This window comes from Lagopus leucura, unplaced genomic scaffold, assembly GCF_019238085.1.
Source record: "Lagopus leucura isolate 7727_CA_CO unplaced genomic scaffold, USGS_WTPT01 Super-Scaffold_100009, whole genome shotgun sequence".
Classification (NCBI taxonomy): Eukaryota; Metazoa; Chordata; class Aves; order Galliformes; family Phasianidae; genus Lagopus; species Lagopus leucura.
In genome coordinates, this window is record NW_024962266.1 from 15,854,151 (window position 1) to 15,867,499 (window position 13,349).

At 41.9% G+C, this 13,349-nt stretch overlaps 2 protein-coding genes across 2 annotated transcripts; one reads left to right on the forward strand and one right to left on the reverse strand.

The window, feature by feature from the left end:
- The first annotated feature begins 253 nt into the window (after nt 1-253).
- Nucleotides 254-3,134, forward strand: GNG5 (G protein subunit gamma 5). Its single transcript, XM_042873933.1, has 3 exons — nt 254-414; nt 1,239-1,394; nt 2,892-3,134. Exons 1-2 carry the CDS (start codon nt 334-336, stop codon nt 1,362-1,364), a joined length of 207 nt encoding a protein of 68 aa, XP_042729867.1. The 5' UTR covers nt 254-333; the 3' UTR covers nt 1,365-1,394; nt 2,892-3,134.
- A 681-nt stretch (nt 3,135-3,815) lies between these two features.
- Nucleotides 3,816-13,305, reverse strand: RPF1 (ribosome production factor 1 homolog). Its single transcript, XM_042873620.1, is given in 11 exon segments — nt 3,816-4,211; nt 4,974-5,100; nt 5,185-5,366; nt 6,208-6,290; nt 6,822-6,975; nt 7,900-7,995; nt 8,414-8,494; nt 8,976-9,032; nt 9,108-9,326; nt 9,328-9,384; nt 13,249-13,305. Coding segments are annotated over 11 exon segments (1,155 nt in total). The 3' UTR covers nt 3,816-4,169.
- Between the last annotated feature and the right edge of the window lie 44 nt (nt 13,306-13,349).

A 13,349-nucleotide genomic window follows, 5' to 3' on the forward strand; every position in this document is an offset into this window, starting at 1 on the left:
CCTGCACACACACACTTCCTGCCGCTCCGTGCCCTCGTGTCACCAGCCCAAGCGGGCTGCTCTGCCGGTGGGCGACGGCCACGACCCGCTGCAGCTGGAACACAGCCCCAGCGCTGGCTCTGGGGCTCAGCTCTCCCCCGCAGGGTCTTCGGCCGCGTAGCGCGGCCAGCACCCTCCCGCACGCCGCTCCCCGGCCCCCGCCCCGCGGCTCCCGGAGGCTCCGCAGCGCCTCCCGAGGCGGTCCCGGGGCGGTTGCGCAGGCGCCTCCGGGCCGAGAGTTTGGGACGCGCCGGAAAGTTGGGTCTGGGTGTGCCGCCTGCTGTCGCCGCCACCATGTCGGGCTCCTCCAACGTGGCGGCCATGAAGAAGGTGGTGCAGCAGCTGCGCCTGGAGGCCAGCGTGACTCGCGTCAAGGTGAGCAGGGGCCCGGGGCGGCCGCGCCGCCATTACCGCTGGGGGCCGCGCTCCACGGCGCCCCCTCGGAGGTGGCCGGGCCGAGCCGCGGGGCAGGGCGAGCGGGGCAGGGCGAGCGGGGCAGGGCCGGGCCGGGCCGGGCCGACGGCTCCCAGCGCCCCGACGACCCTACTTGGCTGCGGCGCGTAGTCCCGCGCCCCGGCTGTGGCACCGGAGGCCGACCCGCGCCCCGGAGCCGCACCGGCCGAGCCTGGCCCCGAGGGCGGCCGCGTCCCTTCCCTTCGCCCGCCCCTCCCGCTTCCCCTGGGCCGGCGGGAGCTGCGCTCCGTCCCGAGCGGGATGGCCGCGCCCCGCTCTCCCCTTTCATTTCTGCGCGCTGGGAGCGTCCGCTCCCGTCGGACTGCTGCTGCCCGAGGCGGAGTAGCAACAGGTTGCTTGGCCGGCGTCTCGGCCCTGCGCTGGAAAATGGAGGCTCCGCTGCCAGGCGTGCCGAGGACGTGTCACGGCGCTCCCGGGCTGCGGCTGGGCCTTGTCTCATTGGAGGCACTCCGAGAAAACAATCAGTCTTTGTGCGTTTAACAAAGCAGCAAGGCTGTGTCTCCTCGAGACATAGCTTTTCTTTCACGTTTCATACCTAGAGGCTTTTTATCATTAAGTTTTCAATAATTTCTATAACTTACTGACTGATAAACCAGAAAACGATTGTATGACATCTGCTTAGGGTGCACTGCTAAATCACTTAACAGCGTTGTATTTCTTGCTGCAATTACATCCCCTGCACAGTCTGATCAGTGAGTGCTAACACCAGCTCCTCCTACGCCCAGGTTTCTCAGGCTGCTGTGGACCTGAAGCAGTTCTGCCTGCAGAATGCACAGCATGATCCCCTGCTGACAGGAGTATCATCGAGTACAAATCCATTCCGTCCCCAGAAAGTTTGTTCATTTTTGTAATTACGTGGACTGCTTAGGTATCTTTCAGTGGTAAGTTCTTAAAGACTCAGACTTTCTTCGGTCATTAAAAACAGCCTGCTTTAAGTGGGACTGTGTGTGTTTAAAGCATTCCAAAGAGACGTCTGACTTGTACGGCTGGTGTTGGTCTGGATCCCTGTTTTGGTCCTTTCCTCCCAGACTGGGAGGGTAACTCTGTACCAGACAGATTTTATAAGTGAGTAGTAGTTGGATGTTACAGGGTTCCAATCCGTTTCTGCTATTGTAGCCAAAGTAGTTGGGGGACAGCTGTTACTGAGCTGCTATCTAGATTAACCTGGCTGTAATGTAGCTTTGCTGCAGTTTCCTTCTATGTTAAAAGCATCATTTCCTTTTTCTCACATAGGATTAGTTGCCTGAAGGGTTATGGAGTGAATGCCAATTATAGCAGATAAAGCAGATTTTAGTTCTCAGGACTTTGTTTTTAAACTCTTAAGGAGTACTTCCCAAAGAGGTTAGGTTAGTGATGCTCTCAAAGGAGAGCCCTGTCTGCTACAGAAAATACCCTCTAAGTAAAAAGGAAATTATCAACACCCAAATTCCCCTACAATAGGCTACTACACAGATTGCAGTTTAAATAACTAGAAACTGTTAAGTACTCATTTGTACTTTCATTTTGAAACCTTCCTAGGTTCATTAACACTACTGCTGTCACTATGAAGACAACTGATGTGGCATTACCTAAAAATTCTGGTGATAAGACAGAGATCAGGTTTAGATTCACAGAAGTCTTACAAAGACTGAGTCACAGAGCTCTTCTAGAGTAGTTCTTCTGAAGTTTCTTTATTATGAATTTTATAAACTATTCATTTTTAAAAGATAACATTTCTGAACTGACTTGCCTTCCTAGTATTGTTCTTCAGCTTTAAGCAGTAATTCACATGGCAGAACAGGGTTAATATTTTTCTTAATTATTGCCCTTAAATGCCTTTTCTGAATTTGGAATAGAGCACTTCTTTTTGCTTATGGCTACAGGCAAAAGGCATTAGAATAGCAATTTAAGCTACTTGCATGGAACAGATTTTTGTTCTCCCTTTCACCTCTTGCAAGTACTTCCTCAAAACAGTGAATTTCTTCGTTGTAATCCTGCTGTTTATGAGATGAACCAATAGAGTTCATGCTTGCACAGTCTGTACCAACTGTAGAATGAAGAGGAAGTGAGATTTGTTAAGTTACCCAGATTCCCCTGCTTTTCAAAAGTGAAGTAGATTCTCAATACTTCATAGTCATCAAGCGACCAGAAACAACTTACTCTGCCCTCCTACTTAATTTGGCTTCCAGAAGATGCAGCATGTTGGTTGTTTTGTAACAGCTTTGATTATCTTCTTATACCCCCTGGGGGATGGCTTCATAGTTTTGAAAAGCTTATTTTATAATTTAAGTTCTATTAAACAACTGTAGAAAAAAAGGAATTTTTTTAAGTAGTACGCATATTCTTAAACGTAGGATTGCTTGTTGTCTTCTAACCACCTCATTTTGTTTGTTTTTCAGATCTTTTAGCATCTTTTCCTAGCTGCTGATGTCTGTCGGGGCAGAGTGCCTCAAGGAGTGGCCTGGTTTGAAGTCTGTACAAAAGCTTAGCTTTCATGTGCCAAATCTAACTGTAAAATTGCTACTGTTGTCAAACCTCTTACCATCTACCTCTCCAAAAGAACCGTATGCTATTTACAGTAATTCTGTTCATGAGGGAATCAGTTTTATATACCAAGCAAAAAATAAAAGTGTTTTGACTTAGTTTTGTGTTGAAGTTTATCTCAGAAGTTGGGATATGTTGACACCTCGTCAGCTACTGCATCATTTTTCAGCAGCTGAAGATAATCGCTAGAGCTTATCTTCAGGTGTTCTGTGGTGCTACAAATGTGCCTTGGGCTGATACTCTTAAGAACTTCATCACTAGTATGCTTAGAAGCATAGTAGAACAGGGAAAAACAGGTTTTGGCTCTTCTTTTATGATTGAACTACACAACTACAGCTAACTTTCCTTAAAGAGCAATTTGAGTCATTAGTGTACCTTTAGCCCCTTTATGTTAATACTAAAAAGCACTACTTAGGTACACAATGGAAAGAAAGTAATCCAAAAGAAAATGAATGTGCAAATCTAAGCCAGAACAAAAAGTTAATTCCACAGGTAGTATCAACTCAATTATAGTTATCACCGCTGAAAAAAGCATTAAAAGGTTCTAATGGAGAAAATCTTGTTCAGAGATCTCACCTGTTCTGAGTAAATACTTCTTGTAAGTATAAATCAGTCTGTATACAGCTTTCTCAACATTCTCTAGGCAGGATACTGGTGTTGGTTTGTTTTTTGTTTTTCTTGAAAACTAACACTTAGAGGTTTACAATATTTATTTCTTACCTGATTAAAAGGTAGAATGACTCTGTTTAGCTGCTTAACAGGGAAGAAAATAAGCTGTATATGTGAAAATATTTTATTTTGAAAATATTTTTAACAGTTTTCAGTAAACACTGTTATTTACAGTAAATCAGCAGTCATAGCAAAGCTTCAGTGATAACTGAATTACAGCCTTCTCTAACATTACTATAGATCTTCCTGCTAAACTCTGTCACGTTGGATTTAGCTACAACCACAGAAGAAATAAAAAGATGCAGTTGTACTTAAACATTAAAAGTTTCTACAGAAACAGTTCATATTTTGTCTTTCTGCAGCCAGTTACTGTTCAGTGTTACTACTAGTTGAATTTGAGATGATCCATAGTTCAAAGATACTGTCATATTTCTGGTCGTGAGCAGTTGGCAAGTAACTGTCCATTACAAGTGAAATTTTCTTCTACTTTTGTCCATTTCTCGACGCTGAAATTTAAGAAAAGTTATTAACAGCAAATTCGTACACCAGTATACAGTGACAACTCAGGCTTACACTAATGCAGTGAAATGCACTACAGAGCAACCGAGTTATTGTAGTCAGCTTTTCAAGACAAGGGAGAAATGTTGGAGATCAGTTGTTTAGAAGAGTATATACAGACAGCAGTCACAGCATCCAACACACATTATACACATCATGGCCTACATCATAAACACTAGATTTTTTCTTCTGTTATAGCTCAAATACCATGGAATTGCAGTTGATAGGCAAAGTAACTACCAATGTCATTAACTGTTAACGTAGAGTAACGTGCACTTCACCTGAAGGTGTGATGAAGTCAGTGTTAATACTGAATGGAAAGTAAGAATTAACGTTTGAGGAAATAGCTTAATTGTTTTTACATTACAGTTCTTACCCTGACCTTGCAAAAAATGTTCTTAGTCAAGCTTACTAGGCTTCCAATAACAGATAATACCAAGAGAGCATTTATCAGTTTTGCTTATATTGGTATATGTTCAAAACCTTACACAGCATAAGCAGTCATGATATACTGACACTCATCATCCTTGCTACATAGCAGAATGCTTTTACTTTACTTCTTTGACAAGAAGTAGTTCTCAGTGTTTCACTTAGGCATTTCTGTTTTGAGAACTGCACTTGAAGTGCTTTTCTAGGTTGAGATGTGTGGTCACATTTCATGTCAGATGTATTCTCTGTTCCCCAGCAGACTTAGTATAACTCAGACATACCTTATGAATCCATTCGTATTCTCCAAATTTGGAATCAAAGGTTCCCTTCTGAAGAGACCTCAATTTTAATGTAAAACGTGGCCCAAGTTCTTGAATTCCCACTTTCTTTTCACTCTTGAATATATACCTTGAGGAGAAAAAAGAAAAAAGATTAGTTGTTAAGCTATGTGAACAATATCTCTCATTCATGCGTTCTGGGGCAAGAAGTTACCTGTGGAATCTGAAAAAGATGTAGTCTCTCTGGTTGTGAAACGTAGCTACTTGTCTTCCAATGAACTGAGGATCATGTGGGAAGAGAGAAGCAAACATACGACCAATGGAATGGCCCAGTCGTGTCGTGAAATTATTCAGGATTACTTCGGGTGCATGTTCTGTGGGTTGTTTCCCCTTTCTCTGGAGTGAAAAAATGCAAATATTAGATGGTATGCAAAATTATTTTAATGTACTATCAAAGATAAGATTGAGATAAAATAGGGTGTAGACAACCAGGGCCTGATAATATGCCTAATTGTTTTTTGAAAAAATTTATACAAAGTTTGTAAGTAAGTAAAGCAGAAGGTGCTAACATAAGGATCTTTGGATTAACGATACAAACTTAATGAAAAAGCACAAAGTTTTGTATTTCCTCTCTGCTGCACTAATTGTCATTCCTGGCAGCACCCACTACAGTAAAGAATTAGGAGGCTGAAAATGTCTCCAGACATAGCAACATAGCAAGGAGGAATATCTGGAACAGCCTTTAGATGACATTTTAAAAACAACTTAATTCAAAAAAGAAAAAAAAAACAAAACATTATACTGCAAGTTATCTTTGGCTAAGTAAGCAATACTTACTGTAGAACAGGTGACAAGGCTGTAAGATAAGAAAAACTAGGTTTTATTCAAAACTGGGAACTGCATTTATTGAAATCTTGTATAGCACTTACTTTACATACCCTGCTGCACATGTACGGTACACAGGGCGTTATGTATCCTGTATTAATGTTAGATGATATGGCTATAAGAACACTTGGCAGGCAGTCAAATTCAGTGGGTAACTGAAACTTGAAATACACCACTTATGGAAGTAGACTGTTATTGTCTTTAGCCTCCTGCCAGTTATGAAAAAGCATCTGTACACGATCAGATGAACCTTACAGAAGCACAACCAGTTTGGGCAGCTGAATGAACTGAACATAGTTATTGATAAACCAAAGTACACTTTTTTTTTTTTAAGGTTTTGTTGGAGTCTCACCTTTATTTCTTTACGCAGACGGACGCTGCTCATTCTAAAATGAGCAGTCGGACCATCAGGAAGGTGACTTAAAACAAGCCCATCTGTTCACAGAGTTAAAAAAAAAAGTTTGTAAAATTTGAAATGTAATTTACGGAGAAGCACGTTCTGTTAAATGCAGTATGGTATCACAATATTACATCCATTAGCTATGCCTCATTTACAAGGTTTAGTTATGTTTCCAAAATACATTCAGAAACTAGTTAGCTAGTGTTCAAACAGATCCATTAAGGTTTGTTTCAATAGCTAACCTGTTATATTCTGTCATCTTTTCAGTACTTATCAAGTCAGCAAAACTAAATGAAACTTTCTGGTCAGGAAGGGAAGCTAAGCTTACTGAAACAAACAAAAAAAACAACAACAACAAAATAATTTCATAATTTCAAGTGCCATTAATCATCAGATACTTCAGTTGGCACAGTGATTTTTAACTCTATAATTATCCTATAAACAGCACAGTGAAGAAAAAAAATCCAGAATAAAGGAGATCTTAAGACACACACACTGAAGAAAAAAAGTTTCCCCATAGCCTAGAGCTAACACTGCATTCAGTTTAGTATTTACACAAAGGATACTTGGTATTTTGCGATCTTCATTAATGACAATTAGATCTGTGAAGTCCCTTGCAATACACTGTGGAATAATTCTTTTCAAAGCCAATCCTCTGCGATAGTAGACATGCGAGTTGGGTATAACAGTGGACAACTGTTCACAGAATCTCACTGTTCTCTGTAAAGCAGATGAGTTAAATCACAACGCAGTAAATACAGCAACAAACCCAAATACGAGGTGGGACAGAGGACTGCTCACTGACTGCTCTCCTTGAAGCAAACTGAGATACTGGAAATAAAAAGCCATCAACAGGCTAACAAATTGTTTCATTCAGTTGCTGGAAAACTAATTTATTGGCAGTAACTGCAACACACTAGGGACAGCTTTTTGGAACAGATTGTTTTCTTTTCATAGTAAAATGGGAAAATTACAAAATCATAAACTCGTTATTTTTTAAGGATCTTGTTTTGCAAGGCGTTGCTAGTATTTCAGTAGAAATATTGCCTCATGTACTATACATACATCTGAACTTCCAGAGAACCTGTTCAGAGATACACAGTTTCTTATTTTTAAAATCACTTTCTAATGGTTTTCACAAAGCGTCAGAAATCTTCCAAATTAGGTAATGCACACCATCACATACAGGAACGTATACTTGAGCTTTTTAATGAAACAAACAGTGCTAAAGAAGCTAACGGACTGCATACACATAAAGTTTCCCAAGAGTCACTAAAGTAAAAACAGCAGCAAAGTAAACCCCAAGGAAATATTAAGTTCTGTAGTTTTTTCCTACATAAGATTGTATGCAGTCATCATGGACTTATACATCACATTAAACTTGGAGATTAGAAATGTTAGTTAGATTAAACCCATCTTGAATGGCACTAGAACCCAAGAGACACTTTCTGACCAAAAAGAATCTAACAATTTAGCACAAAGTATCTCCTGCTCATCAAGTTTCCTTTGTCTCTACTGACAGCATACAAAGAAGTTGTGTTTTTTAAAGTCATTTCTATACTAAAAGTGTAATTAATTAATCACATGAAAACTTCGGTACTGTGCAACTGATTGCTCAGAACAATCTGAGCATGGCATACACACCCCACGAGGTCTGTCTGATGTTGTAATAAGAATCTTTGGAACTGTTTGTCTGTTGAAATATGGTGCAAATTCATCAGTCGCTATATCGAAAGCAACCTAGAAGAAAAGTAGGCTTGTCACATATTAAATAATTGAAGAACAGTTGTTCAATCTGATCTAATTTGATGAAATGAAGTTTAACAAGAAAAATCCCAGTTTGCAAGTTCTGTCCTATAACTATTTACTCTAAGACGTGTGGTTTTTGCATTTTAAAGAGTCCAGAATAAAGAAAACTGACAGGCTTTGCCATCAATAGCTGTAACTTAAAGGACAATTATTTAAGGTAAATAATGAAAAAAAGGACACCGTGTCTTGATGAATCCAGCACATGAAAAGTAAACCATTAACATCTTAACAGAAAAGTCAAGAATAATGAATTTTATCCATACATTTTAAGGCTCTTCTTTGGGGAAAAAAAACCAAACCAAACCAAAACAAAGACAATTAACAGCATCTGCAAAAATTAAACAGTTACCTCTTCATCATTGGGATCTACAGTTGTTTCATCATAAATTCTCTGATTTTCAATAGTCTTTGGAATGGCTTTTGGAGGTGCCTAAAATAAATGTAGATTTATTAATGTAACACACTCACATCATTGTAAAGCAACATTGTAAAGTACTGCAAAAGCTACCATGAGACCGTGCTACCAGAAGATCTGTGTGCAACAGGAACATGCTGTCTTTGCACCCACAACTGAACGACAGCCGGGATGTAACAACGCTCGCCCCTTTACTCGTGCTGCTGTTGTAGAATTATAACACAGGAACTCACAACTTCTTCCAACCATCAATATGCTTTTGCAGTAGGTTAGGAAAAGAAGCCAATAAGGACAAGCAGACAACGGGTGTGCGCATGGTTTGGGCAGGCTGCATGACAGCAGATCAGCGAGGCACTGTGGATGAGAGCACGCCCGCGGCGATGCCCGCGGCGATGCCCGCAGCGACCCCGCGGTCGGGCGCTGACAGGGCCCTGCTCGCACCGCCACCCACGACCCACGCAGGGCTCCGCCGAGGGCGCGCCCCACAGGCGCTCACCTTGTCCCCGAGGGCTTCTCGCTCCTTCCTCCGCTTCTTCTTGAGCGCCAGCTTCTCCTGAAAGGAGAGGGAGAGCCGTCAGCCGTCAGCCCGGTGCCCCCCGCTCACGGCGCCACGCCGGCCCGCGCCCACCTTCCTCTGCTGCTGTTTCCAGCGAAGGAACATGAAGTGCCGCCGCTGCTTGTTCTTGATCTCGGACACGCTGAAGGTCGGCGGGAAGAGGACTCGCTCCGGGGCCGCTGGTTCCACATCCTGCCCCGCCGGGCCCGAGCCCGGGCCTGTCCCCGCGCCGCCTCCCGCCATGCCGCGCTGCGCCTCGGCCCTCACTCCGCCCCGGCCCTGTGCCGGGCGGCGCGCACGGCGCAAGCGCCGCCGGAAGGAAGGCGGGAACTTCCGGTGCGCATGCGCACTGAGCGCGATGTTCGGGGCGCTAGGCTGTGTGAACGGGTGGGGCTGGGGGCCGTCGTAGGGTGGGTGAAGTTCTCACCGCCTGCGATTGGCAGGGCTGGCAGCCACCTGATCGGGCTGCCCAGCACCCTGTCAGCCTGGCTCCGAGCACATCCAGAGATGGGGCACCCACAGCTTCTCTGGGCAGCTGTACCATTTCCTCACCACCCTCTGAGTAAAGAATTTCTTCCTAATACCTAACCTAAATTTCCACTCTTTTAGTTATAGCCGTCCCGCTTGTCCGATCACTACTAGGCTGGGTAAAAGGTCGGTCTCAATCCTGCTAATGAGCTCCCTTTAAGTACTGGAAGATTGCAAAGATTGCTTTCCCCAAAGCCTTCTTCAGACTGAACAAGCCCGGCTTCCTCAGCCTTTCTCTGTACGAGAGGTGCTCAGCAAGAAAGCAACCTTGCAGTAAGATGGGAGATGAGATAAATTATTGCCACAGTGTAACTCATAATCAGGCTTAACAAAATGAAAATGGAAAGCTTTCAACAAACATGACACAGTGATGGGTTTACATAAATGATAACACGCATATGTTACAGGCATTTGCTTGCAGAGCTGGAATAAGTGAGTTCATTGGGAGCTTCTACTTGAAACAGGATTTTTTCACAGAGCCATAGGATGGTTTGAGTTGGAAGGGATGTTAAAGATCTTACAGTCCAACCCTCTGTCAGGCACAGGGACACCTCCTGCTCAGAGCCCTGGCCAGCCTGACTTCAAACACAGTGGCAGGCTGTCATCTGCAGCTTTGCTGGGCAGCCTGTTCCTGGGCTTTTGATAGTAACTTGACTGCCAATTACTTTTGCTCAATTAAAAGCTGTTAAAATTTATGTTAAAATGAAACAGGAGACTCCCTGCAAGCAGTCAGAGATGAAATACACATAAAGTTGGAAATGCAGATCTCTGTAACGTAAACGCAGTTTAAGTACTGCTCCTCAGTGGCACTGATTAGTTCCATTACTAGAATTGTCTCAAAACATGGGTATGTCTACTACTTTTATATACAAATAATATCTTGCATTTTCAATTTATTTTCATAGAGAAGTGAAAAAGAAATGTATTAACACAATTGCATGAAGTTAATGGAAAAAGACCTGGAAAAAACTGAACTGGACAACACATCAAATCTGCTTCTCTTGTGTAAACTAATTATATTGTGTAACTCAGCTTGCTTCATTGAGGTTATTTCTAATTAACACAGGAGTAGATGAAAGATCAAAGGTCTCATTACACACAGACCCAATTTTTATGGCCTCACTGCCATTTTTGTCAAAAAAAAAAAAAAAAAAAAAAAAAAAAAATCAGCTATCTGTAGTGCCTTAAGGATAAGTAGTTTCCATGGTAATTAAGGTTTGGAGGATTTAGTTGGGAATATACTAAGGATTGTCTGTAATTTTATCTCATCAGCTGATTCAAATATTAGAGACTGCAAGTGTGGCTCTAAAAAAAACATTAATAGAGATTTTTGATCACTGCTGTTAGTAGAGTTTTGCAGGGAATTCTGAGCTATTTGTAGTTTCAGATTCAACTGGAATCATTACCTGTATGTCATGACTCTATGAAGCTCAGTGGCTGCTTACATGTGGACAAAAACACACTCTCTTTCCTAGCACAGGGAAGACAACTTCTTAATATTATTCATAGGCTTCCAAGGACTCACAGGAACAAAATAATGATACACAATAATACAGGAACTTCCTATGGCAAGGGAGGGGCAGTAGAAAGACACCGGAAACATACTGTGGTCCTGGTAAAGTAAGATCACAGGGTACAATTAGAATTTCAAGAGAAAGCCGAAGTAATGACCGCATGCATGCTGTTAATTTCTTCATTGAAGTTTGACCAGAATGTTCTTTATTTTTTTTATTTTTTTTTTTTGAGCAAACCTTTACATAAATTACCACTGATTGAGTTGCAGTAGTGGAAGTATCATTTTTATTTGTATCTTGCTATTTTTTCCCTCTCTCTCTCTCTCTCTCTCTCTCTCTCTTTTTTTTTTTCTTTTAATTTATTCCTAATTTCATTAGCTGATCATAGACAGGATGTATTACCTTTCTTCAAGATTCACTTTACTGAAAAAAATGCCCTAGAAAATGCAGTGTTCTAAACAAAACAGTTGTCTCTGTGTGAAGAGAGATATAACCTACAGGCTTTCTTCCTGCTACATGACAGTAGCTTTCTTTCCCTGGTATTTCCAAACTTAAAGAATTCACATATGACACAAGAGACAGGACTTTCCAGCCTCTGCAGACAGAGATTCACATCTTTCTTTTCAATGGAACAATCCAGCCACAAACGCCTAGGTTTTTCAAAACTGAGAACTTTCTTATTTCTTCTTATCTATTGCTGCTGTGCTGAGATACGAAAGATTAGGAGTGATATCATCACTTTTTGAGAGAAAGCCTGTGTTGTGTTTAGTTCTAGAGAGCTTAGACTTGTGATATTTGTTACATAGCACCATAGTGTCAAAGGATCTCTGCTGCAGAAAATCTCTTGAAATAAATAAATCACATGAAATAAATTTTTAGCCACATAGCTACTTCCAGACTGCTCCCAGACTTGGGCATACCCAGAACCAAATGGAAACATTACATAGGGGAGCAAAGTAAAATTACAACGTACATATGCAGGAACTGCGTGGGTAGTTTTCTGGATCATCTGTTTAGGACTTACAGGCTTACAGGCTTGCATTCCTTACTGGATCTTGTTTCCAGAGTTTAATCACTATTTTCAATCACCTAGGGCAATCTCTCTAATAGATAAATGGGGATCACGCTCAGTGAGGCTCGGTATTATCTAACATTTCAGGCTGAACACTAGATCTTTTTAAGTGCTCTGAATGCCTGTACTAATTCCATAACTCAATATGGAAATCAATTATTATTTTAATGTGCTTTTCCAAGACATTTTTTTTCTTTGTGGTATTTGATACTTGCATATTGGGAAGAAGGTATTAGCTCTATCATACAGGTGGGAAAATGAAACAGGTCTGCCAAAGGAAAATGTATCTACGTATCTATGCATTTAGAAAGCCCAGAGTGAAGCACCCAAAGCTGGATATTTTGAGAATACTTAGTATCATACATTAAAGCCACAGCTATTGTAAGGTTCAAGGAACACTTCACTACGTTCAGAATCATTCCAGCTATCAGATCCTAGAAGACTCAAGCCTGCATGAGGAATGCAGACTAAGTGCCAGTCCCTAAAATTAAAGTTTTTGTTATAGTATAGATGCTTAAGAAGACCAAATGAAATCTTCTTGGTCAATTTTCATTCTGTAATGCCCTAGCTTTTTAGAATTTCGTTGGTCTTCTTGCTTTTTATGGTTTTTATGTTAAAAAATCTTTCAAATAAGAAAGAAAACAACGGTAAAAAAGCAAAGACTCCTCTAAACAGCAGCTTTATCTGCCAGCCTATTGACACACACACTCCTCCTCAAAATAGGTATAATAATAAGAACTTGCTGAGTGTGCACTGGTTCAGATATTGATGAGGAGATGAACTATTTGGGCCTTTTTATGGGTCTGTGATGAGCACCCTTAAAAACAGAAAGTTCTGTTTGTGCTGCTGATCACCACACATCAAACCCAACAGCCCATCCAACTGCACACCCACCTTATGATCCACTCCATATTTCACAAATTAGTCTCCCACAATGCTCTTCTAGCCTGCTCAAGGTAATGCTCAAGGTAATGCTCAAGGTAATGCTCAAGGTAATGCTCAAGGTAAACAGCATGCACAGCTCTTCTCTGCTAAGCCAACCTTCCCATCAAAGGTTTGTCCTTGGTAAAGTCACACTGCACTTGCTGTTCCCAGTCACCTTTGTGTCCTGCAAATGCTTGGAAATGGCTTCTAGGAGCGTCTGCTCCACAATCATCTTGGAGACTGAGGTGAGGCTGGCAGACCTGTGGCTCCCTGGAT